This window comes from Pungitius pungitius, chromosome 8, assembly GCF_949316345.1.
Source record: "Pungitius pungitius chromosome 8, fPunPun2.1, whole genome shotgun sequence".
NCBI lineage: Eukaryota > Metazoa > Chordata > Actinopteri > Perciformes > Gasterosteidae > Pungitius > Pungitius pungitius.
In genome coordinates this window covers 1,039,957-1,064,287 of record NC_084907.1, presented here as the reverse complement: position 1 = coordinate 1,064,287, position 24,331 = coordinate 1,039,957, and the positions used below count along the sequence as shown (strand labels likewise).

Genomic DNA, 24,331 nt, shown 5'->3' with positions numbered 1-24,331 from the left:
TAGTATCATTTGTATTCAAATGACAGCTGCATTCCTCAGATCAAGTCTACCTTCATCACGATAGGTGTTGGCTCCAAAAGAGCAGCAAAACCTTAGATGACTTCTCTGAAGGAGGTTCCATGCTCTTGCAACGGTTTGAAGTGTCTTTCTACCGAACAGTTTGTGCAATTAAAATAACTTAAAATGATGAGAAACTCGAGCAATCATTACGTGAGTTTGGTTCAAGCTGTTAGCACGCCGCTAATAAGCTGTGAACATGAGCTGCAACTAATGGACGAGTCAGTAGGACATTTGGTCATCAGGGTACTGGACAAATGAACATTTTGAGTGAACCTCAGGGTGGTGCCAGAGGGAAGGTGAAGGCTCACAAAGTTATTATGACAACCATAACTGCCTGTGTACCATGTTGTGTAAATCCATCAGGCAGATGTTTAGATGTATATGAAACAACCCAAAGGAAACCTCAGTGGATCACGAACTGACTATTGATGTCTGTACTGAATTGTGATATTATTCTTTCCTGTAGTTATTGAGATATTTCAGTCTAGACTCAAGCGGTGGAAGGACCGACCGATTTTCTGGATGAATAAACACAACACAAACAAACTGTGGGGTTTGTCTGAATCAAAGACTGATCGCTATGCGTGATTCTGCTGACGGACGCAAATACCGTTTCACTCACAGTTTTTTCCACGCAGGGAATTTCAGCCTGGCAACTCAAAGCTTTGTGCCTCCACAGTGAGATGGTCCCGTGTTATTAGGAAAATAAATATCCCTCCTTGAAGTTATAAAACTTCATATATATAAATATAGTAAAGATACTAACACACATTAAACCATTGATCTCATAAAAGCTTTGATATAGAGACGGCTCCTAAAAGAATAGATTAGGTGAACAGAGAGCAATGTCACCCTGACCTCATGTTGAACTCATCATAGACCCCCCCCCCCTGAACGGTGCTAATAATAACCTCCAGCTGTCTTCCCTTTGAGGAGGGAAAACTACACCATCAGCTCCACGGAACGCCTCGACAGACACAGTCAAACTGTGTCTCTTGTGTTTGTTGACGCGTCTCCGTGTGTCAGATGTTCGTGACACACTCGCACACCGGCTGATAAGAGGAGGTGTGTCACCAGTGTGTCACCAGTGTGTCACCAGTGTGTCACCAGTGTGTCACCAGTGTTTGTGAGTTCAGCTGCTGAGGAACGTATCCGGTGGTGACATTTCGGAGCGTCATGGTCTCCTCCGTGTTTGGGACACAGAGAGCTTCTGCGTGATTGGGCCCAGCAGGTGATTAAGTAGAGCAAAGCTTAGTCACACAGCTATTTAAAGAGCTCAGCTTTAATTGAGTTGCATTCAGAGTATAAACAATCAAGCAGACAGAAATACACACTGGGATCAAACACACACACACACACACACAGCAGAGACACAATAAACCGGCTGGTACAGTAAGGATGACTTTATGCGGCGTGGACAGTCATCACTGGATCCACGCTGTCCCCCCCCCCCCCCCCCCCCCCAAACACTCAGAAAGGGGTCACGTAGGTGCTCTGGTACGGGTAGATGCGCCTCACTGGTTTGGTGCACCTGGCTCCGCCCACGCCGCCGGCCCTGTGCGCGCACTCGTCACTGTCGGTCCTGCAGGCCCCGCACTGGCAGCTGAGAGCCACCGGGTAGGTGAACACGGGGTCGGCCTCCATGGGGCAGCCGGGCAGCAGCGCCGCGCGGTACTCCACCCGGTCGTAGTTGCAGCCCGTCTGGATGAGGAAGCGCGGGCCGGCGATGGCCCTTAAGTTGCTGTCCTGGGGAGCAGCGCGTCAATCGACAGGACGCGTCAGTCCCACGACAACACAAAGGAGTCCAAAAGGACACTCAAAGCCAACTGTGGAGTTTATAATAAGCTCACACAACACAGTGGGCGTACGTACCCTCGAGTAGCAGAATCCCATGCAGATGGTTGTGTTGATGGCAACGCAGTAGTCGCACTCGGGCCTCTCCACGTACAGCGTGAAGTCAGTGGGGAAACAGGTGGGAGCAGCCGGGCGGAGCAGCAGAAGCAGCAGCCAGCAGGGGAACACTGCGGTCCCCATGGTCGTCATCCCCCCCCAATGGATCGAGGACCTAAAGGTGGGGTGGAAGACAAAGAGCCGGACTGAAATCCAGGTAACGGAGAGGAGGAGAAGTGCAGCTTCTTCACCGCATTTTGTGGGTCTCCTGCTCACCTGCAGGCCGGATGGAGCGGTTTGTCTGAAGAACATCGCCGCTGACCAGTATTTATGCAAAGGATCCACCTGATCTTCTATCTGTGTCCATTATGTGGATGACATGAATTAGTGATTTCCTTCATGGAAAAAGTCGATGCATTTAAACCAACCGAAACAATGGATTGTGCAGCAGCTGAAAGTCCATCTAATCCGCATCTGATTCTGTCCCGAGTGAAAATAAACCCCTCATTAGATGTGAATGAAAGCTCATTTTATGCATGGAAGCATAAGTTGGGAAGAGCTTAGACATCAACCGGTGATCTTCCAAAACAAACCTAATCCGTCATTCATTCGGGTAAAAATTAACGGGAGTAAAAGCACTTCTTCAGCAACAAAACACTGTAGAGCACTTCATCACAAAGATGCTTTTTGTTCACAAGCTGCCACGCTCCAAACGTCATGTACGTCATGAACATCCGGGACAGGCTCATCTAATCTGATCTTCATGCATTAGAAGCAGCAGACGGGATCGTTCACAGCCTCACTGCAGGGACTTCCTTATCTATTACCTATTGTTTAATGATTGTATGATTGAGCAGTCAAAGTCTCTCCCGAACGTCCTAATTGTCACGGCCACGTTACTTTCCAGGTTTCTTCTCTTTGATTCATTCTCCAAAAGTCTATCAATGAATACCAACATGCTTTCAAAGATTATCACAATGTAAATCCATTCTTTGTCCAACCTGCTGCTTCTCCACAGAGTTCTTACACATCAACTTTGAGAGATTTGACACCAGCAATCATCCATAAAATATCTGCTCATTTGATTAATAATTGTCACTTGTACTGAGATTAATCTCCCTAAAGTTTACACGTACTATTTCTATAATTTATTGCCAACGCTTTCATCTTTTGGTACCGAGAAAAGCAAAATGACACAAAGGAGCGTAAAGGTTTAATCTGGACTGCCTGGAATTCCTCACGATGCAACATTGACACTGAGTAACTTGTGTAAAGTCGCCTCCTGGATGAGAACGACAAAAAGCCACCGGACCTTCTGCTATCGCTGGCATTTCAACTGACTGGTGTGTCCTTGATGGATTATTAACCAAGAGTGGACTAATCTTTATTGTCAGCTGAAATCATTGTACTGCTGACGACACCGTTTGTTCCAGCGTCTCATTCTCCTGCAGCGGAGACTCGTGGAGCTCGATCCTCGAAGCCCAAATGGACTAAAACCCTCAACTCTTTGGACTCTTTGTTGAAGGGTCGTAGGGAAGCGTCTTTAACATGAGGGCATGTGTCGCGGCTGAGAAGGTCTGAGATTTTAAAAAAAAGGCACCTTCTAGTCTTTAGTGTGCGTCTTTGCTCTTTGAGTTCTTTGAGTTGAGGTAACAGAGGCTGAGACCCAACGGGTCATGGCAGGCACAGGCGGCCCGGTGGCCACCTTCTCTGTGTGGGACTATGTGGTGTTCGCCGGAATCATCCTGGTGGCGGCGGGCATCGGCCTTTTCCAGGCCATCCGGAGCCGCAAGGAGACCAGCAACGCCGAGTTCCTGCTGGGCGGCCGGCAGATGACGGCGGTGCCGGTGGCCATGTCGCTCACCGCCAGCTTCATGTCCGGCATCACGGTCATCGGGACGCCCACCGAGGCCTACCGCTTCGGCGCCGCCTTCTGGATCTTCGGCTTCTCCTACGCCGTCATGTCCGCCGTCACCGCCGAGATCTTCGTCCCGCTCTTCTACAGGCTGGGCATCACCAGCGCCTACGAGGTGAGGGAACGCCATCGGACCGTGAGGGGATCTGCACAGAATCCAAAACGCAGCGCAGAGTCTTTCTTTACAAATCAAACAGCTCTCATCATGTCGGATGGTTTTTTCCCTCCACTCTTAGTACCTGGAGATGCGCTTCAACCGGCCCCTCCGGATTATCGGGACCTCCATGTACATCGTGCAGACGGTAACTAACACATGCTTTTAATATTCAACTCAATTAACATTTATTGTGACCCGGTAAAGAGCAGGACTGTTTATGTAAAAGTGATTGGAGATACCGAGATTAACATGAATCACATCCTCGTTGCTTTTCCAGCTAATGAACTAATGCGTGTGTTTTCAGAGCCTCTACACCGGCATGGTCATCTACGCTCCTGCTCTCGCACTAAATCAGAGTGAGTCTGTGCAACTGTGTGTAAATACTACTCCGTGTGACACTGTCCCTTCAAACTAAACAGCTCTTGTGCAAAGAGAAAAAAAAAAAGGACAAGTTACCAACAGTGTCACACGTTGTTACGTCTCAGTAGGTTTATTTTGAAATCCTGACTGAGCTTCTTTTTGTGATTCCAGTCACTGGACTGGATCTATGGGGAGTGCTGGTGGCCACAGGAGCCGTGTGCATCCTCTACTGCACTTTGGTTGGTACTGTGCATTCGGGTTGTATTCAATAAACCAACATCTTAGACTCCAAGCGCAGATGTATACAGTGTATTTCAAACTGTTCTTTATCATATTACACTTCATTATCAGCATCGTCCTCATTCTGCAGAGTTATTTTCTTCATAATAGTGTTTAATGTTAAAGCTGGTACTTGAAAGGACGCTCTGGCCGGGCCATGGATTTGGTTTCAGGGCGGTCTGAAAGCCGTGATCTGGACGGACGTGATACAGATGGTCATCATGCTGGCGGGCTTCGTGGCGGTCATAGCCAGAGGAGCTGTGCTGCAGGGAGGCCTCACCAAGATCTGGGAGGACGCCGGCCGAGGAGGCCGACTCGAGGCCTTTGAGTACGTGCGCAGGGTCCCGTGTGTCTGACAGCCCCCGTTGCTGCTTTGTTTCTAAATGACGAATCAGATGAATGAGTCAAAGGGAGATGCATCACTTCGGTCTGCTTATCTCCTCAAACCTGTAATCGCACTCTTGCACACGTTTCTACTGCTGAACACTAAAGGCGCTCTCATGCCGTCGGCTTTTATCAGTTTCGACCCAGACCCTCTGAGGCGACACACCTTCTGGACCATCGTGGTCGGCGGCAGCGTCATGTGGGTGTCCATCTACGCCATCAACCAGTCACAGGTGCAACGCTACGTCTCCTGCAGAACGCTGGGACACGCCAAGATGTGAGCGCCGGCGAAGACGTGTCGGGGCGCGCGGGGGCCGTGAGCCTCGCGCGCCCCGACACGTCTCCTCTCTGTCCCTCAGGTCTCTGTACGTCAACCTGCTGGGCTTGTGGGTAACCGTGAGCCTGGCGGTGTTTGCTGGCCTCACCATGTTCTCCATCTACAAGGACTGCGACCCTCTAGCAAACGGCGACATAGGCACCCAGGACCAGGTGTGACGGCTCACCATCAGCACGCAGACGCCATTCCGTTCGCTGTGTCCTAAAGTTTTGTCCTTACATGCTGTGAACCTCTTCAGCTGCTGCCGTACCTGGTGATGGACATCTTGTCCGATTACCCTGGGATCCCCGGCTTGTTTGTGGCCGCGGCGTACAGCGGTACCCTGAGGTGAGACCTGAGAGATGGTACTTCTTAAAAGGTTCACATTGAATACCATGCAAGCTGAGACAGATGTTACCTGTGATGATTCGTCTTCGCATCATTCTTCCTGTCTGAAGACTGACGTCTGTTTTCAGCACGGTGTCTTCCAGCATCAACGCCCTGGTCGCTGTCACCGTGGAGGACTTTATTCTCCCGATATGCAAAAACCTCACAGAGAAGCAGGTGTCCTGGATGAACATGGGCTTGAGTAAGTAAAAAAAAACAAAAAGCACTCAGGCAAAAGCACTTTGTATATTTACATTTTTCATTGATTAACAAGCTCACTGTACATTGTTGATGAATAGCACAGTAATCGTGGTACAAAATGACTCCTTAAAGTAAGCAGAACACCAAGATACCTTATCTTGTTATTCCAGAGCTAGTGGAGCTTCTCGTTCCCCTGTAAGGGCTATGTGCTAACGGTGCTTCAACCTGCAGTCATCACGTAGGTTCTGAGAACCGCTGCGTAGAGAGAAGTTCATGTTGTTCTGATGACTACAGGCCACAGATGGCTAGTAAAGCAGCCCTTTGTGATTGCACATGTACGTTTAAACACATGAGGTGAGGGGCAGGAAACCTTTGGCCTTGTGGTATTCTCTCCCCATGAGGTTTCCCAGAATACTCTGCATATTCCAGGCATAGAAGGGCTGCAAACTTGTTTCTCAGGTTCCTTTGGTGTTGATATTATATACAGTAAGTTATATTTCTATTATCTGAAGGAACAGTTCGAGGTCCTTAAGATTCTTAATTTGCATGTGATATAAAGTATGTGTCTCCTGTTTGTTTGGTACATTTAATGAGCTGAAACAACCTGGAGTCCAATGAATCCAAAAGAATAAACGGCTCCCTAAAGTCCTGCTGAGCTTCCGTGTGACCTGAGCAGGTTGTGATTGGACCTGTGGGTTGATGGCGCTGATGTTCCTCCCCCAGGTGTGTTCTTCGGCGCGTTGTGCATCGGGATGGCGGGAGTGGCCTCGGTGATGGGAAGCGTTCTGCAGGTAACCTTCCATTCTCAGCCGGCCCTGCAGTCTGCTGTTGCTCCACAGCGCCCTCTGCAGCTGCATTATAACAACTACACGCCTCCTGCTGCTTCCCTGCTCTCAGGCCGCTCTGTCCATCTTCGGCATGATCAGCGGGCCTCTGCTCGGCCTCTACCTGCTCGGCATGCTGTTCCGCACCTCCAACGCCACAGTAAGGACCGCCTTTTCCCCCCAGGAGCATTTGCCTTTGCGCCGATAAAAGGAGCCGTGAACACAGTGGTGAGGCATTTGGCAGCAGGTGTGTTGTGCCTTGCAGGGGGGGCTCGTGGGGATGATCCTGGGCCTGCTGTTGACTCTGTGGGTGGGGATTGGAGGACAGATTTACCCAGCGACAGCTGAAAAGACACTTCCGCTCCCAATAAGCACGGCGGGCTGCAACAACACGATGGGCCAAAACCACACGACCAGCGCGCCGTGGACCAGCGCGCTGCCCCCCACCTCGCCCCCCCAGTGAGTCATTTCCCTTCTCAAAGCTAGAACCTGAATGGACTTTTGGAGTCAAAGCGAAGGGACCAAGGAGCGGACTACGCTGTGTAGCTGCACACGCAAACCTGCTTTCTTATATCAGATGTCAATTCATCTGCAACTACTTTAATAATTCATTTTTAATTAGTCAAAGAAGTAATCTCTGGTTCAAGGTAAATAAAGTGTGTGACAGCAGGGCGATAATAAAACGGTTTCTTGTTTTCCTGTCAGTGTGAGGCCTCCTCTGGCGGACTCCTGGTACTCTCTGTCCTACCTGTACTTCTCTCTGGTGGGGGCCGTGACCACCGTAGTGTGTGGCCTGCTGGTTAGCGTGATCACAGGTGGGGCGTTTGATTCCTCCCGCTAATGTTTGCGTGATCTACACATGTGACGCCGTGATCCAAATACGTCTCTGTCTCTTTTTAGGTGGATGCAAGCAGGAAGAAATCAACCCTGATCTGTTTGTGAAGATGAGTGACATCATCTGCTTCAGCTCCTGCAGTAAATCAGAGGTGGGAAATGACCCTTTTGTTAGATAGAAAGTAAGGACATGCTACATGTAGAAGTTGTCATGTTATTAATGGTTCGTTCTCCGCAGGCTTCTGACGTCACAGAGAAACCTGCAACAGACTTTGACTTGAAAGCTGACAACTCCACACCCAAAGACTTTGACCTGATGAGTAAAGATGCCGAAAAGGCCACCAAACTGTGATGCAAATACAAAATATGACTAAAGTTTTCAAGTGAAGGAATCGCCTGAGAACAAGCGGATGAGCTTGGAACAACCAACACAGAACTCCACAGCTGTCCTATTCATGTATCTACCCCCCCCCCCCGAAATGTTTAAATAACTCAAAGTTCTGCATTGTTGGGGGAGAAATTCATCTGTGCTCTCGTGACCTCTGTGACCTTTACTCATAACAAAGCTTCACTGCTCCAGTTGCTTTTGCAGGATGGTGCTTCTGAGGGATGTGTATTAAAGCTCCTCTTCCCCCCAGAAGCTTCGTCTGAGGGAGAAGAAACTGTGCATTGACTCCTGTCTGAACCCATGACTCGTGTTCCATGATAAGTGTGTTCTTTAGAATGTTTGTCCGTAATGAATATTAATCACAAACAAGCTCAAGATACAATCCTTACAGGGACATTATTCACTTATTTCCACCGCATGCAACATCTGGAATACTTCAATCCTTCAATTCATCACAACATGGAGGAGAACCTTCTGTAATAACACCAGGTCTTTGCTCCCACTGAAACATTTCCTGTTCAGCAGCAATGTGGAAACTTGACTCGTTTGCCCTTTGTTCAATGGTTCAGTTGCTATCTTTATATTGAGTGTATTAATAACAGTGTCCTCCTTTATTTCACAATATTAACACTGATACTTTAAAGTCTGTGCCAAAGGCTTCGTTGTACTGAAGGAACAGTGGCCTTTTGTTTTCTGTGTAACGCCTACTTTTTTTATATCTGGAAATTGTGCAATCTTTATGAATTATTCACAAATTCTACTTGTTAATAAACCTTTTGTACAAAGTCCAACCGCGTTGATTTAATTTATACACAACACACAAAACTTCTGCAGGTGTTTCATGATCTGATTGTGAGGGAATAAAAGTGAGCGAAGCCAAAGAACAATACATGTAGTGTAATCAACGCGGTATCTATTCCACGGAGGGCTGCACAATCTACTTGAACTCAGCGAGGGGGGGAGGGGGGGAGACTGAGCTTTGGTCCCGGTAAGAGCCGGGTCATTTGTCTCCTTGGAAACGTACAATAGAGGAAGTTGAGGACAAAGTGACCTGCCCACTTTCACCTGCCTCTTTGCCAGTAAATCCACACTCGCTGCGCCGGGTTTACAGGAAGTGGAGAGTCGGCGCTGCCAGGGAAGCAGCTCGAGGTTCAGCTCGTACCAACAAGACCAGGTGAGCCAGCTCCGTCTTTCACTCCCTCTCAAGAAAAGAAGTGTTCCCACCGAAGAACCAACAGACATCAGAGCTCCGGTCAAACCAGCCCTCAGGGTGTTGTTTTCACTGAGATAAGACATTTACAGTGTGTTTACGTTTTGTTTCCCTGTATAGGAGTAAATCGCCATGGATACCATCTTCACCACCCTGCTGTGTTACTTTCTGGCCTTTCCCTTTACGGTGGCACTAAACTCGTCTGTCCCGTCGGCAACAACAGCCCCCGATAACGGGACGCACACGTCAACACTGCCGTTACCGACCAACTCCACCGGACACGTAACCGATGTGTCCAACTCCACCGCGTTTAGCAGCACGACCCGGGACGGAGGAACGTTCAGCCCAACTACCGCGGCTACACCCGAGAGCACCGGCCTCCCCCGCACGTCCAACAGCACGGCGCCGACAGCCACGACCCCCCCACCTCCTGCTGCGAATGCATCGAGCACGCAGAGCACGGCAGGTCCCACCAGCACCGCAGCTCGTACGGCAACCGCAGAGGCGTCTCCCACTGTGGACCGATGGACAGGCTCAACGGGCAGAACCACACTGGGTGAGCCTCCGTGGTACTAAGCATTCAGTTGCGCAACAGAACTCAATATTTAACTCATTTTTATTCCTCTCTTTCAGTGCTGCACAGGACCGGACTGAACACCTATGAAATGAGTATGACTATCGCCTTCAGCAGTGTGCTCGGGGTGCTGGGCCTGGCGCTGGTCATGTTCATGTTTCTTAAATGCAAACATAAGATCCAGTACCTGCATCAACCTCTAAACAACACTGGTGACCCAGGTAAGCCCCCCCCCCCCCCCCTTCTCACACAACCAGCAAATACTACACCTTTCATTAGCAGTTAAAAATGTCATTTTGTGCAGATGAATTTGTGGCAGACGATGACACCCTCGTGATTTCTGGAGGACTTTATGACGGCCATCCGATATACGACAACCTGCCCCCAGTCCCAGCAGACCAGTCGCAATTTCGTCTCCAGTTCTTTCAATAAGAAGAAGTTGTCTAAATTCTTCATGAGGCTGAGGGCAGAACACTCACACAGACAATGCTGACAGACAAAAGGAACATTTATTGGATTGATGTTAGTTAGCAAAAACGTAACCAAACAATTTTTTACCTCAATAATATAAACTTGTGCAGAAGAAATGAGATTGCAAATGAACACTAATAAAAATAACTGCTACAAAAAACTCTACTGCTACTTAAATCTCCTGCAAAACTCATAACTCTCATAACGCAAATAAATTATAAAGTGGTTTGAATACGAACACTTCAATTTTTCTGTGGTCAACAATACAGTTTAACTGTTAACATTAACTTTAACTGTTCCATGCATGTTAAGAAATAAAATAGCATTCTACTATCATCAATAGTGTCTATTTGAAAAGATAACTAAGTAAAAAAATGTGAACCTGTAACAGCACTTTTTATGCAAAGATATTGTCCCTGGTGGTTTTCTTCTTCTTGTCCTTGCTGGTCACAGCCGTCCAACCAGCGTCTCTCATTCGTTTCATGGCAGCAAACTTCAACGAGTTCCCTGGTGATTTATGGCTGACGGGGCTCTGATTCTGAAAAACAACGTTCATCTAATCCTTTCAAGCATAAACTACGGGGGACTCTTTCTGAAAGAGGACGTTACCTTGTCGAAGATGTTACGTTTGCATTGTTGACTGGAAGAGAAATTTGGGGCCTGTGCACTCGCAAAGGTCTGCAGAGAGAGAGAGAGAGAGAGAGAGAGAGAGAGAGAGAGAGGCCCAATCAGCTCTAACGATGTGACATGTCACTTTGTGTATTTCCATGGACCCGATAATCAAAGAACTCACCAGTAGATCAGTTTGATCAGAGCTGTCTGACTTGAAATCCAGCTCCATGGTGCTCCTCCCCCAAAGCGCTACCTTTTCAGCTGAAGGAGGCGTCATTATTCTGTACGACTGGAAAGGAATCCAAAGAGGGAAAAGTTTGCCAAAGTGATGCATATTTTTATTCATTTTGTAAAGGTCAGATATTTACTTTGATCTTTGATGTTCCGCCGAGTCCTTTTGGTACATTTTTAAGGGTTTTCAGGTCTTCTGCGTGAATTTCCTTCAATACAAAGCCGGCGTCAGTTTGAGTTGCTACAAAAGTCAACTGTTCTGTCATAATGGTCTCTATCATCTTTCTACATGAACTACCTTGGTCTTTGGGGTTGCTCCACAAGATGTTCTGATGGATTCGGTGTCAGATTGCTTAAACACAGAAGACATTGAATGTTATTGTCACGTAATGCAGCTCTTAGCAACAGGGTTCACCCACTGAGGCCATTCAGAGACACACATGAGGGCACCTCAACATACACACACTCAAACATCCGCCACTTGTTTCCCCCTCACAGTTTGGGTGAATAAAAAGAGCAAATGCTGTTTAATGGTTGCAAATTGAACAACTTTCTATTCAAAAAGCCCTGCAGGTGAAAATAGATTAAAATGCTAGAATCAACTTTACTAGAATGCAATGCAACTCAAAATCTGTTCCTGGAAAAATGTGTTTCTTACTCTGTGTAAAGGTGTTATAATTAAACTCACAGCCTTCTTCTTCGGTGCAGAGGGAGTTCTCCTGGACTTGGAGAAGTTAAACGTGTGTCTTTTCAGAGCGCTGTCTTCTGTCTTTGAACATGTCTTTAGTTTTTCTTCTGAGGCAGGTGACTGGAGATTGAAAGATATTTTTCATTGGTTAATTGCATGCGATGTCAAACCACGTCAATCAGATAGAAAGAGCTACTAGCTGCTCCACCTGCTCGTTCTTTGCTTCGGCCGGTTGAGGGATCTTTGTGGACAATAAGACTTTCTTCAAGTCACTTAGCTCCGTCTGCACTTTTTGCTAATAACAACGAAAAGTGTTTGTTAAACAACGTGTTGCAGTGAAAATACCCCCCAGAATGATGCAAACTGGGACGTACCTTCTTCGCTCTTTCTGTCTCCAGCTGTTGCTTCATCTGATCATTATCTGACTTGTGCTTTGTGAGGTCCAACTCCTGATTCTCAGAAAAAGTTTGGCTCGTTTGGCCGATAATTCAATTTTTGTATGTGTAAATAAACGTATTTTTTCAGTGACTTACCAAAGACTTCCTGGAGGCAGCCGCCTCCATCACTTTCCTCCTCTTCTCATCAAGCTCTGCATCCTTTTCTTCAATCATACGATCGTACTGGCTCTATTAAAGCAAAGTCAAGGTTCTTCAAATACAACATGAAATCTGCCGGAAAAGAACATCTTCCCCCAGCAAAGCATTCGTTTCCTACAGACCGGACCTTGTGTTTATCCATCAGTGCAACCATATCTGCTATCTTGTGTTGGCACTTGAATTCTGCATCTTCCTTCATCTTGATGGCCTCCACTGCAGCTAATCTGAGCTTTTGAAGCTGTGAGGAAGGGGAGGAATTAATTGTGTATTTTGGGCCACTCAAAATGTGGTAATAATATGATATAATATTAGCCACCTCATTCTCAAGCTCTGCTACAAAAGACGATTTAGACTCAAGATCTCTACGCAATATCTGATGGTCGTTGTTCAGTCGTTTAAGGTTTTCAGATTCCTCCTGAAGAGCGGTGATCTGAAGACAAAAACAACAATTTACATCATACAGGGCTGTACTGATCATTCTAAATGTTTTATTATGAAGATAAAAAAAGCATACCATAATTTGAAGTTGACTGGATTTAGCATTTTCCTTTACTAATTGTTTCTGAAGCATTTTATTCTGAAATATACAATTCCATTGTTAGTGTAAAACACAAAACCGTTGAATTTAATCTGTAGTTTTATGGTCACAAACCTCTTTCTGGAATCCCTCCTGGGCTTTAAGTTTAGTCTCAAATTTCTTCCGGAGATTACACAGCTGAAAAGCAAACAAGTTCTTATTTCCACAAAATGATGGATAATGAAAAGCATTTCACATTTCAGCTTTTCAATAACCTTTGTTTCCACAGATTTGATCCGATTGTCTTTCTCTGTCATTTCCTCTTGCAGATGTTCACACTATACACAAAGATCACAGAGAAATACTCATTGTATACTTTCATATCAGACATCATTATGAGGCATTCTGTCACTGTTTATAAGCAGTTTTTATACTTACATTTTCATCAAATTTCTTCTGCAAAGTCTCTGTTTCCTGATATATCTCTTGAGTTTTAGTTTTGAGGGAGTTCACTTCCGCTCTATTGAATAAAAATACAAAAATATTAACCTTGAAAAATACAATTCCAAACCTCTTTAAATCTCTACAGTTCAAAACTCACCGTAAACGTTGGTTTTCTTCTTCGAGTCTTTGAGTTTCTTTGGTGAGCATCACAACCTTCTCCTCACTCACCTGATTGGTCAGCAGGTGTTATGCAAAGGATTAATCAGCCATAAAACACTACAAAGGGAGAACCTAATGCAAACACGTACTCTATACAAGAAAATGATTTGAATGGATTTGAATAATTCAGACCTTCATGTTTGCCTCAACAGCTTCCACATTAGAGGATCCACTGTCAAACTGCTGCTGAAACGCTGTCTTCTCACGCTGCAGCTCATCAAATGTAGAGGACAACGTGGTGTACTTTAACCTTAAAAAAGACATGAATGGATTATAACATATTAAGATTAAAACGGTTTAATATTTTACAAATGGACTGATATTATGGAGTGACCGGCTCTTTTAGGACTCACTTTTGCTGCATGAAGTCTTTCCTCAGTTGCTCCATCTGAAGTGTTTGTTCTTTATTCTTCTCCATTTCAGTATTCAACTGTTCCTCAAGGTCTTGCACTTTGATCTGGAGAAAAAAAGAACATAATGTGCAGAAGCACAGTATTGTGTAGGTACACAAGATCACTGAATGTTTTTCCATTCTAATAACGTTTTTAAGAAAAGTCTGAACTGTGAATAAAAGATGATGAGAAGCCTGTGAAAACCTCTGTCACTGTGACCTTCTTCTTTAAATCCTCTTGTGCATTTACAGCAGCTTCACAAGTCTTCTTCAGTCGATCCTGTTCGTTTTTCTCAATCTCTGCTTCACTCTTTAATAACAAAAAGTTTATTTAGGGCTTACATTGCATACTATCTATGTTTGACGTTGTCATAAAGAGAACATTTCCTTCTGAGATGAGGAATTTATTGGTATCACCTGAAATAGTTGCACTTCTTCAGTTTTCCTAGAGAGCTCAGCTGCAAGTTCCTCCACTCTGAGTTTAGTGGTTTGCATCTCACCCTTCATGGACTCAACCCATTTGGATCGGTTATCCTAAGAACAGCACAAGCTAACTATGAGACGATGACTGGTACAGAAACAATAATGCAATAAAATCTACCCTACCAGCTCATCTTTCAGCACTTTGATCTGCCCATCTTTCTCTGCACACTGCTCTACTCGCTCTGCTGTTGAGTAAAACTGCTTCTTTTTAGCTTCAAATAAAAACATCTGCCTGCTTACTTCACTCAGTGAGGTTTACCTAAATGTGTGTTTCTTCTTTCAAGTTCTTTGTTGTTTGCCATAAGTTTATCCTCGAGTTCCTTGGTCCTTTAAAATGGGCCACAAATGGAACAAAATCGAATGAGCAAAAACTGTGTTTGGTCAGAAACATATTTGGTCTGAACTTACATGAGTTATTTCTACCTCTGAATCTCTAATGCTAGTGAGTCCTGGAGTCCCTTCATGACCGTCTGAATCTCCTCCAGCTTGTCTGCTTGCTGATTTTTAACCCCAGTGAGCTCCTGCAAGCTCAAGTCAAGTTCTTCTCTGCTTTGGGCCAGTGTTGCAGCAATAGCTTCACGTTTTTTCTGAGGGATTAGACGCAGTTTTAAATTAAACCAGATAATACACAAAGTTTCACTGGAAATTAGAATCTCAACAAACTCACCTCAGTTTCTTTGCAGTGCTGCTCTGCCGTGTTCAGCCTTTGAAGAAGGAATTCTTGTTCTTGTTTTGAGCTTTTTAGAAGTTCATTTTGTTCATCTGTAAAGTCAGCAAGTATTTTATGATAAACTTCCTTGGCATCCTTCTGTGTACTTAAGTGTCCTAATACTAACACATTTACTATAGTTTTATAGGAAGCGTGACTCTTTATAATCTATGAACGATCTTTACATAAACATTTTAATTGTCAGTAGTCAAACGAACTAAAAATACACAGGAAATCCAACCAAGATCTTACTTGTTGTCTCTTGAAGTTGTTTGCAGTGCTTCTGGGTTTCATTGAGGTCAAGAAGCAGTTTTTCTAGTTCATTCTCCTTCTCCTTCATTTTTCTTTGAAGCAGAGCAACCTATGAAAAGGAGTGTGAATCCTTGAGCAGTTTGTTTCAAAAGATCCCAAAGTGATGTGAAAATAGTTTTACATATCTGACCTCTTTCTCTTTCATGTTATATTCTTGGTCATATTTTACTTTCAGATCTTCAAATTGCAGCAAAGCCTCTTTGACTGGAAAAAGAAAAAATGGTCATTTGATGTGCTTGTGGATGCGTAATTAAGTTCTCCCTGGAGTAAAAAGGCTAAAGTTATAGTAAAAAACAAACCTTTCTGTGTCTCTTGTTGATCAGCTTCTGCTTGAATACGAAGGCTTTCAAATGCTGCAATCAATTTCTATGGAGATGAGGTTATGCGTAAACTGAGGTCAAACCTGATGCCAGACTGTTTTACTGAATGAGTTATCATAAAACAATAAACTCAAGTATGATTTACAGGGTTTTTTACCTGAATTCTACCACTATTTTCTATAAAGAGGTTATGTGTTTCTTCTCTTTCGGATTCAACTAGAAAAAGATTTTTAAGAGAAAGATTTCTTATAAAACAATACATCCTTATTTTAAACACATAAATAGTATTGCTGGTTAAGGCACTTAACTAGAACAATGCGTGGCATTTTTACTTACATGAATGCATCTTCTCAGCTGACCGCTGGAAAGTATCTTTGAGGATATTACACAGATTCCTTGTGGCGTTGTTTCTGTATTAAAAATGTGTGTTAAACAAAAAAGTTCTACGTCTACAAATTTGATTTGAAGTTACATTGGCTTTTACAGAGCATGTCTAGTCTCAGGATATTTCCAAACAAAACACTTACTTGTTCCTTAAATCCTCATTTTCACTGATTTGTTCCTCCAGCTTCACGCTGAGACTTTCATTTCCAAACTGTAAAGACAAAACAGACATAATGCATCGAGCCATCAAAGGGAGTGTGCCATTACTCTTTTTTCAGTAACAAAATAAAACACGTGGTTAGAGGGAGAATGACATACAGATAAGGATACACACCTGCAGTTCTTGAATGGCTTTGCGTTGAGTTTCAATTGTTCTTTTGTTTTCTTGAAGTTTCCTTTCATTTTGCACATTGTCAGAGTCAACTTTAACCTTCCAAAACTTAATTTTATCAACCTCATCAAACAGCTTGCTATACAGCTGCCCGGGTGTGGAATTATCCTGGGGAATATTTACAATGATGGGAAGTCATTTCAATTAACCCTTTGAAAAGTCCAAATGTATTCACATTGTTGTTCAATGAAATATTACCTCGCCCTTTTCCATTGGTAGCACAACTTTCATCCTGGGGAGTTCTATGGAGCAGAGACAATAATCAATTTATTGTGATACCGGCCAACTTGTTGTTTTAAAGGACGTACCTGGTCTGGTTGGTGCAACCACACTTTTATTTGAGAAAGGCATGCTCTGCTCTTTTCCCGAACCTTTACTGTTACCCTGGAGAGAAAACAGCAATTATGCGAAGTAAGCATCTCTTAAGGATTACTGCCTCGTAGACAGCTGCCTGTATTCATTAGCTCATAATGTTACATTCAGCTGACTACAAGGATAACAGTGTATTCAAGAACTGTTTGTTAAAGACTTCCAGGTAGTTTAATCATGCTGGAAAAACTGTCATTGCTGAGCTGTGTTGAGCAGTGTTTTACCTTGATGGTTTTCATTCATGTTAACTGGTGATTAACTACTGGCTAATTGATTTACCTGCTGCAATGTATTCATGGCATCCCCACAGTTCTCAACGATGTCCTGAGGTCGAACTGCAGATACCTGTCCACTGTTCCCCCTGGAAGGTACCAACAGTTTGAAGTTAAATCTGCGGTCTCTCTCCATCCTGAAAGGAGCAATATAATGTGAATTAATATTACCCAACGTACAGTAACGCTACGTGAATAATTAACGGGCTTTAACGTAATGTTAACTATAGCTGCACAATAAGTTAAGTTACTGCATTATCAAGCGGGACATATTTTTTTCGGAAAACGAATGATAATTAAACTAACGGCGACCCGTTGGTCCGGTCAGCTAACGTTTAGCTAACTAACGTTAGCGTTAGCTTGTTACTAACGATTAACGTTGGTTAAATGAACCATTCCGACTAACATTCTTACGTTAACTTGACATAATGTATTTAATGTTAAGATGTTATACGTTAGTTCATCTTAGTTTACCTCACTTACCTTCCTACGTTTATTTAAAGTTGCATTTAAAGCTGACGGGGCGGTGTCATGTCTACTAACGGCCAGCAGTTCACGCTATTTGCCGACGCTAAGAGGACCGTGACGAACTTTAAGCTAACGGCTAACGGCTAACGGCCGCGGCGCGTGCAATCATTGCTCTGTGGCCTTTAGCGAATGCGTTACGTTGACGGTTTATTTTGACCTTTGTTTCACGTTGGAACGCTATGGGACAGAAGTTATCACATTAACAAGCTACCTGGATACGGATTGTAGTCAACAGAATGCTCCACTGCCTACAGAACAACAGGCGTAGACGGACATGTAGGCTGTGTAAGCCATAGACTGTAATCAATGGCACTACTACACGTTGTAGTCTACGTGTGTAAATGTACCTGTCAGTGCAGAGTTTGGGCCTGAAAGTTCATAATCATTCATTTATAAACGGTCATTAATGCATATTTAAAATAATCAATGTAACCTTTAGTCAAATTTGAAAAAGAAGAACTTCCAATGGTCACATTAAATATATTGGGAATCCTTCTTCTTGCTCCTTTTTGGTTACAAGTGCAATATGTCAAGCCAAATTTAATTAAAATGGGAAATTTCCTTGGTCAAATATCATTCTGTTTAACGAGAAGTGCAGTATCGTACCAATTTGTACCTTTTAATACTATCAATAATACTTAGTCAAATTGAAAAAAATTAACATTAAGATTACAATGCATAAAATAACGTCAGTTGATCATGTCGAACCAATATTCAATTAAGCCTACTTTATATTATTTATTCATCATGTGATTGTTCAATAATGTAAAAACATACTTTGATGAACTCACCAACTGATGTCGAGGTATTTGTCCGATAACACATCAAAACATACTGCAAATGGATTTATTCCTCCACCCAGTCGGTTTAATAACGGTTAATGGCATAATACTATGATACCAATAATAATACTAATATGTGTGTGTTACAAGAAGCATAGTCAGTGCATCTCGAAAGGAGAACTCAATAAGAAACATGGAATACAGACGAATGACATTCATTTGACTTTCTAACCTGTTCATGTACTTGCAGTCGGTGGCACATTTGAAATAATACAAATACATCAAGTGATACAATGAGGTTTATTGCCCACAAAATTAAAAATAATTCCCATCATTTATCATCATAAATGGACCAAACGACACATGTTCGAAAGAGGAATATTTAAAGGGAAAGTGGTGCAGATGTTTTCAAACCTTTTTACACCACACAGGCTCCAGTTTCTTTCTAAATGTCGGTTTGGTAAGCTTGATGAGGTGAATACTATAATCATGCACGTCACAGACAAAGTAGCAATTTCTTTAAGACGTCTTATTGAGTACTGCACTTTGCATATTTCCTAATATCAAAATGTAATAACCTGAGGTACATTTTAGAAGGTTAAAATACCAAAAATCGTGTGCTGCAGGTAAGCTATAGTAACAACATCTGAGATTAATCATCAATATAAGTGACATACATGGCAAACCTAGATGGTCTTTCCAACATATTCCAACATCAGAGGTATTTTATGTGGTTCTTTCATTGGAGTTAAAAGGCTTTAATAGGTGTGTAAATGTTTTACAGGAAATTTCAGAACAGGCTTTGGTCTCTCAAAAATAATTAATTGTAAAACAGAAGAGGGCTGAAAATACATTTTTTTCCTTATAAATGCCTCGCTGGAAATAATGAATTGAACAAAAAAATGTGGATTAACTTTATAGAGAATATTAGACGGTGTCTTCTGTGCCGCCTGCCTCGGCCACCTCCTTGGCAGCAAAGTCCCTGTAGGACTTGTGCTCTCTGCTTCCCACCCTGGCCCTGCTCTCCTCCTCTTTCTTCTCCTTGGCCAGCAGGCGATAGTTGAGTCCCATCCCCGCAAACAGGATGGCACTGGAGACGATGAGGAGGATGCCGCAGCCCTGGTATGTGTACTTGTAATCGTGATACACGTCTTTGAACCTTCCTGTGAAGAGAGAAAAGAGTCGGAGCGGATGATTCACCGCTCGGACGCAGGAATTTGGCATTTCCAAAGCAGTGTACTCACCAAGCAGAGGGGGCCCTAACAACACGGGGCCGCACTCCACGATGGTGACCAGCCCGACAGCGCTGGAGAAGCGCTGGGTTCCCACCAGGTCCATCAAGGTCTCAAACAGCACTGAGCTCAGCCAGCCGAACGCAAACCCGAAGAACATGGCGTAGATCACGAAGCCTCTGTAGTCCACGGATAAGGGAGCCAGAACGTGGCAAACGCCGTTGTACAGCACCGAGGCCGCGAAGAAGTACTGTATTCTAGGCCGGACCCACTTGGTGTTTGCCACCATGCCCATTGAGGGCCGGGCGACCATGTCCACCATGGCCAGCACAGACAGCAGGAAAGCCGCCTTGTCTTTCGGGATGTCTTTGCTTTTGGCAAAATTACTGAGGAACACCAGCGGCGCAAAGAGACCAAAAAACATGACGATGTTGCCGATGATGTAGAGCACGAAGCCGCGGTGCTTGAACAGCGAGAGGTCGATGAAGCCGTTGATGACCTGCGTCGCCGTCCTCCTCTCTGTGCTCCTCTCTGCGGGTTTGGGTTTTGGTCCTATGGGCCGCATCAGGGAGCCGGCGACACAGCAGTTGAACAGCAGGCCGCCCAGGATCAAGAAACTTCCTCTCCAGCCGAACTTGTCAAAAAGCCACGTGTTTATGGGCGCCATGGTGGACAAGAAGACGGGGCTGCCGGCCATAGCGATGCCATTGGCGATGGGCCGCTTGTTGTAGAAGTACTTTCCAATCATGGTGAGGGCGGGGTTCAGGTTGAAAGCCAATCCCAGACCTACATTGATCATTAAAAAAAGAGTAAGTGTATTTGATTGTCTATAAATAGGAGTTGAAATGAAATGGATTTGAGCATTAAAGAGTTTGGAAGATCTTTTGGGAGTTTGGGTATTTTTTTGTTTGAAAAACACTAGATGGCAACAGTGTGCAGTAAAAAGAATATATCAAATTAAATGAATAAATAATGTGACCAAACTTATTAATATAGAACGGTAAAGTAGGTACCTCCCACCACACCAATACAAATGTACAGTGCATGAACAGAATTGCAGAAGGAGGCAGCAATGAGGCCCGATCCAGACAGGCATCCTCCCGCTATCATCACAGGACGACTTCCATATTTATTCACCAGGATGCTGCTGATTGGACCTGAAAGGCAGAAAAACACTGATATTAAAAACGGAAGGATGGAGATTTCTTTCTAATCATCAATGATTCATCCACCAGAGGGCTCTAGTGCCAAAGCCGAGGCTCAGACAACTCAAAGAACTTCTGCAATCGTTTCTGTCAGTGCTGCACTGCAGTAGATGTGCTCCGGTGCCATAAATAATGCCAAGTGTCAGAAAAACCATGACGCCGCTAATGAAATAAGCATTTATTTGTTTCAGAGATTCATAAAAATTGACTGAGGAATAATTTGTTGGTGGATTCTTCTTAAATGGCCTCTAAACCCATTTGAAATGATTATTGGGAGAACCTTAGTTTAGATGAGTGGGGGGGCGTATAAGTGGATGTGTGTTAGTTTGATTTGGGGGGTTGAAGGGAATGTGTGTGTGTGTGTGTGTATGTGTGGGGCAGAGTATCTTATTAGGTATGTTTTTTTTTGCAATTTTAGCAAAAATTAGTTTGAAAGAAGAAGTGACAGAATGAGGAAACAGTAAATCAAGTTATTAATATGCACGCACCACGGATTCAACTTCAATTCAGGAAAATCTGTTTGACTTGTGAACAAATGGGTAAAACGCGCGGCACCTCCATCGCGGGCTGATAACAAGCGGCCCAAATGAGTATGAGGAGCCACAGGCAGGAAGACACTTGTGCCTTCCTGCCAAATCCCTGCACGACCCAATGGACCTAAATGGAAACTGACAGTTTTTGTTTAGAGCTTGTCCAGACTCATTTGCCAGCACGCTGCAAGACAAAAGGTTTTTAAATTGTAATGCAGCCAGTCTGCGCCCTGACAATGAGTCCTTTCCTCCCGCCGTGCAGGGCACCGTTGCTTGGGATGAAAAGGTGGGAGACAAACCAATGTAGAATATTATGAATGTAATGAATCAAACATTGAAGCAGTAGAGAGGTGCGCGACAGTAGGTTGTTAATGAACTTCTCCTGCTGATGTGCACGGAATGCACAACAACGGCCTCGGCTGTCATCTGCTCACCGCATGGACAAACATCGCACCACTTAACTTTCAATTACCATAGCTTGCTTTCACCCGTGTATATTTACATCTAAACATTTGAATTAATTAACAATGGAAAACCTATATTTGCATGTCACTCATAACTGGTCAGAATGGGTGCGTATCTCACTGTGACAGCCTTGGAAAACCTTTAATCACTGATCAATCATTTATTGTTCTTGGCGTACTTCCATCTTGAATGAGAAGTTTTGTTTGCCTTCAACCTGCAACTTTCTCTCGCATTCTTCACGTAGCAAAAGAAATAGAAAAGTGAAACATTCACAATGATGCAATGCTAGAGGTAAAAATCCATTTCCACTCGTCTTGTATCGCTTGCAGATCTTGTAAATATTATACAGAAAAACTTTGCATCAATCTGGCTCACTAAAGCAACTTTCCTAAGACTTCCCTGAGATTAAAAAAAGATGCCGTAGTCATCATTTCTTCCCTGGTGATGGTGCGGTGGTTTGATTTCAGTGTCACGAGGGACGAGGGGGCTCCTTTGAAGTCCGTTCCCTCCGTGTTGAATATCACATGAATGGAGGGCGTCAGTCACCTGACGATTCCCCTCATCAGTGCAGGAACACACGCAACCCTCCGGTGGGTTTACATGGCTCCAGTGACAGAGAAGGATCCGGGACGTTCAATACAGCGTGGAGTTATGTCCATATGAAATGTTGGATTTTTAATTGTGGGACGGACTGAGGCTGAAGGGCTACAGATAAAGTTTGTGTTTGAGCTTATCATCATTTTTCTGCACAGCAGAGGTGAATCTTTTACAAGTTGTGCAAAGAGCCAGCGGCTGACTTCATCTATAAACCCCCTTTACCTGCCGAGTGTCAAGTGTCAAGCAACGTTTGACAGGTTGCATTCTGGGTCGTAGCTCACCTCCGCCGTACATGCACGCCAGCATGATGGAGGAGATCCAGGACACCTGGCTGCTGGTCACATCGAAGATCGTCTCAATCTCTTTGAAGAAGACGGTGATGGACTTGGGGAAGGCGTAGGAGAAGCCGATAGAGATGAACGCCCCGAGCACCACCATCCATCCCCAGCCACCCTCGGGTGGCGTGTAGCCTTGAGGACCTCCGACGGCGGGCGCCATTTTCAGTCACAAAGCTCTTCTTCGATTTCAACACGTTATACACAGATCGGAGGATCTGTTAAGGAGAGAACAAAACAGCACAGAACATAACGTTGGTTAAAGGCTTTGGATGCCAGGTTAACTTTACTGATCTGATACAAAGATCTTCAGAGTTGGGTCAAAACTGAGGAGAAGAGACAATGAAATCGAATGAGTGCCAAGAGAAACAGAGTTCTTTCTGCACAGAAGTGTAACTGTGTCCAGCCTTAGATTCTTCTTCCATTGTGGACACATTTTTATCTTTTCAACCCCCGGTTGTTTTGGCCTCTTTTCAAAAAACTTCACCTCGTTTTTTGATCTTTTCCCATCTGCCTCTTTCCATCTGACCTGAGTGCGTCATCTTCAGCACTTACTGAACAAACTAACTTGTTTTACTTTATAAATCCACCCTCAACATGTGCAAAATGCAGGACACACTCTCCACTGACCCGTAAGTACCTCTGAGTACCTCTGCTTTGCTGCTGCCTTCATGCGCATTTGGAGAGAGGTCAGATTTGTCTCATTATATTTTTTCGTTTGAGATTAAGGATGCTTTGTTTGGCCCAGCGTTGCTTCGAGTTGGTCCCTGCGCGTCTTTCTGAGCTCCCGCCCACTGCGGCCCCCCGGTCTCACTTAAGAGGAGATGAATAAGAGACGCTACCAGCAGCCAAACAACTTACTGTACTGTTTCCACAGGGGAGACATACGCGGAGAAAACATCGAGCAGACCTTGGACCCAGGAAGAATCCACGCACTTGAATAGCTGGGGGCCACGCTAAGGAGTGGGAGGTGATGTAGGGCTCCTCAGCCGAGGAGGACTTGATTTGGTTGATGAATTGGTTGGGTGCCCTGAAAGCGTATTGGGTGAGCGAGTAGTGAATATTTAATGTGCTAAAGAACTCTTCTTATTGAGCTGGGACTTTGGCCGCTGTGAACGTGCCTCCTGGCGTATTCTACACATGCTAATAGAGCTGAAATAAGTGCTTACATGGAAGTATTCATGCAGATATTAGTGTATACTCGTCAAATGAGTGCATATAAATCCAACACATATCAACAGGTACGTGCTGCTCTGAGCTAGAAGCTTCCAGGCAGGTGGATCCCTGTCACCTGGGTTTAGCATAAAAGATAAAACAACTAGTGATTCTCTGTCCTAAGACAACAATAAGAAACATAACAACATAATGACGTATTACTGCACATGGGTACATGAGCAGGGTTTTTGATCAAAGAGCTGGACGTTGCTTCTGTTCACACCTGTCACGTCTCCCACTCTGGAGATGGAGGG

General features: G+C 44.3%; 5 protein-coding genes across 10 annotated transcripts in view; 2 read left to right on the top strand and 3 right to left on the bottom strand.

Moving 5' to 3' along the window:
• Positions 1-1,322: 1,322 nt before the first annotated feature.
• tshba (thyroid stimulating hormone subunit beta a) lies at positions 1,323-2,233 on the bottom strand. Its single transcript, XM_037490823.2, has 3 exons — positions 2,227-2,233; positions 1,933-2,125; positions 1,323-1,806 (listed from the first exon to the last, which is right to left on the bottom strand). Exons 2-3 carry the CDS (start codon positions 2,101-2,103, stop codon positions 1,531-1,533), a joined length of 447 nt encoding a protein of 148 aa, XP_037346720.2. The 5' UTR covers positions 2,104-2,125; positions 2,227-2,233; the 3' UTR covers positions 1,323-1,530.
• Positions 2,234-3,365: 1,132 nt separating this feature from the next.
• Positions 3,366-8,081, top strand: slc5a8l (solute carrier family 5 member 8, like). Its single transcript, XM_037448481.2, has 15 exons — positions 3,366-3,980; positions 4,102-4,167; positions 4,327-4,378; positions 4,554-4,621; positions 4,835-4,989; positions 5,182-5,322; positions 5,405-5,534; positions 5,621-5,709; positions 5,838-5,950; positions 6,673-6,740; positions 6,847-6,933; positions 7,039-7,232; positions 7,479-7,588; positions 7,674-7,759; positions 7,846-8,081. The coding sequence occupies exons 1-15, from the start codon at positions 3,627-3,629 to the stop codon at positions 7,957-7,959; spliced, it is 1,827 nt and encodes a 608-aa protein (XP_037304378.2). The 5' UTR covers positions 3,366-3,626; the 3' UTR covers positions 7,960-8,081.
• Positions 8,082-9,020: 939 nt separating this feature from the next.
• On the top strand, positions 9,021-10,450 carry si:ch211-105j21.9 (sialomucin core protein 24-like). Its single transcript, XM_037448449.2, has 4 exons — positions 9,021-9,169; positions 9,326-9,761; positions 9,839-10,000; positions 10,084-10,450. The coding sequence occupies exons 2-4, from the start codon at positions 9,338-9,340 to the stop codon at positions 10,209-10,211; spliced, it is 714 nt and encodes a 237-aa protein (XP_037304346.2). The 5' UTR covers positions 9,021-9,169; positions 9,326-9,337; the 3' UTR covers positions 10,212-10,450.
• A 1-nt stretch (position 10,451) lies between these two features.
• Positions 10,452-18,011, bottom strand: sycp1 (synaptonemal complex protein 1). Of its 5 annotated transcripts, none has more exons than XM_037448446.2 (35): positions 17,928-18,011; positions 17,196-17,325; positions 16,856-16,931; positions 16,746-16,789; positions 16,491-16,655; positions 16,300-16,367; positions 16,109-16,182; positions 15,930-15,988; positions 15,752-15,818; positions 15,583-15,656; positions 15,393-15,501; positions 15,099-15,193; positions 14,855-15,018; positions 14,691-14,758; positions 14,555-14,616; positions 14,366-14,482; positions 14,154-14,258; positions 13,911-14,014; positions 13,690-13,807; positions 13,496-13,566; positions 13,333-13,414; positions 13,170-13,232; positions 13,030-13,092; positions 12,892-12,954; positions 12,694-12,807; positions 12,505-12,615; positions 12,315-12,407; positions 12,156-12,230; positions 11,990-12,076; positions 11,782-11,901; positions 11,392-11,445; positions 11,231-11,302; positions 11,044-11,151; positions 10,860-10,928; positions 10,452-10,806 (listed from the first exon to the last, which is right to left on the bottom strand). In XM_037448446.2, exons 2-35 carry the CDS (start codon positions 17,322-17,324, stop codon positions 10,648-10,650), a joined length of 3,102 nt encoding a protein of 1,033 aa, XP_037304343.2. In that variant the 5' UTR covers position 17,325; positions 17,928-18,011; the 3' UTR covers positions 10,452-10,647. The 5 variants fall into 5 exon arrangements, with proteins under 5 accessions (XP_037304343.2, XP_037304341.2, XP_037304342.2 ...); XM_037448444.2 differs by lacking the exon at positions 17,928-18,011 and adding an exon at positions 17,672-17,788; XM_037448445.2 differs by lacking the exon at positions 17,928-18,011 and adding an exon at positions 17,663-17,746.
• A 634-nt stretch (positions 18,012-18,645) lies between these two features.
• Positions 18,646-24,331, bottom strand: part of slc16a1a (solute carrier family 16 member 1a) — a 29,796-nt gene continuing 24,110 nt past the window's right edge. For both annotated transcript variants that reach the window (XM_037489750.2, XM_037489753.2), the window contains 4 exons: positions 22,809-23,080; positions 20,744-20,887; positions 19,743-20,516; positions 18,646-19,661 (listed from right to left, as the gene is read on the bottom strand). In XM_037489750.2, the coding sequence (XP_037345647.1) occupies positions 19,426-19,661; positions 19,743-20,516; positions 20,744-20,887; positions 22,809-23,025 (1,371 nt within the window). In that variant the 5' untranslated portion in view covers positions 23,026-23,080 and the 3' untranslated portion in view covers positions 18,646-19,425. The remainder of the gene's footprint in view (positions 19,662-19,742; positions 20,517-20,743; positions 20,888-22,808; positions 23,081-24,331) is intronic.

What these genes read in the sequence shown, in the direction of transcription:
- tshba (XM_037490823.2), bottom strand. Translation starts at nt 2,103, where the DNA reads ATGACGACCATGGGGACCGCAGTGTTCCCCTGCTGGCTGCTGCTTCTG. An exon ending in TGGGATTCTGCTACTCGAGG is followed by an intron (nt 1,807 to 1,932) that starts GTACGTACGCCC and finishes GCTGCTCCCCAG; the next exon opens with GACAGCAACTTAAGGGCCAT.
- slc5a8l (XM_037448481.2), top strand. Translation starts at nt 3,627, where the DNA reads ATGGCAGGCACAGGCGGCCCGGTGGCCACCTTCTCTGTGTGGGACTAT. An exon ending in GCGTACAGCGGTACCCTGAG is followed by an intron (nt 5,710 to 5,837) that starts GTGAGACCTGAG and finishes GTCTGTTTTCAG; the next exon opens with CACGGTGTCTTCCAGCATCA. An exon ending in GCTCCTGCAGTAAATCAGAG is followed by an intron (nt 7,760 to 7,845) that starts GTGGGAAATGAC and finishes CGTTCTCCGCAG; the next exon opens with GCTTCTGACGTCACAGAGAA.
- si:ch211-105j21.9 (XM_037448449.2), top strand. Translation starts at nt 9,338, where the DNA reads ATGGATACCATCTTCACCACCCTGCTGTGTTACTTTCTGGCCTTTCCC. An exon ending in AACGGGCAGAACCACACTGG is followed by an intron (nt 9,762 to 9,838) that starts GTGAGCCTCCGT and finishes CCTCTCTTTCAG; the next exon opens with TGCTGCACAGGACCGGACTG. An exon ending in AAACAACACTGGTGACCCAG is followed by an intron (nt 10,001 to 10,083) that starts GTAAGCCCCCCC and finishes CATTTTGTGCAG; the next exon opens with ATGAATTTGTGGCAGACGAT.
- sycp1 (XM_037448446.2), bottom strand. Translation starts at nt 17,324, where the DNA reads ATGGAGAGAGACCGCAGATTTAACTTCAAACTGTTGGTACCTTCCAGG. An exon ending in AAGCCATTCAAGAACTGCAG is followed by an intron (nt 16,368 to 16,490) that starts GTGTGTATCCTT and finishes TTGTCTTTACAG; the next exon opens with TTTGGAAATGAAAGTCTCAG. An exon ending in GAGCAACCCCAAAGACCAAG is followed by an intron (nt 11,303 to 11,391) that starts GTAGTTCATGTA and finishes TTTGTATTGAAG; the next exon opens with GAAATTCACGCAGAAGACCT.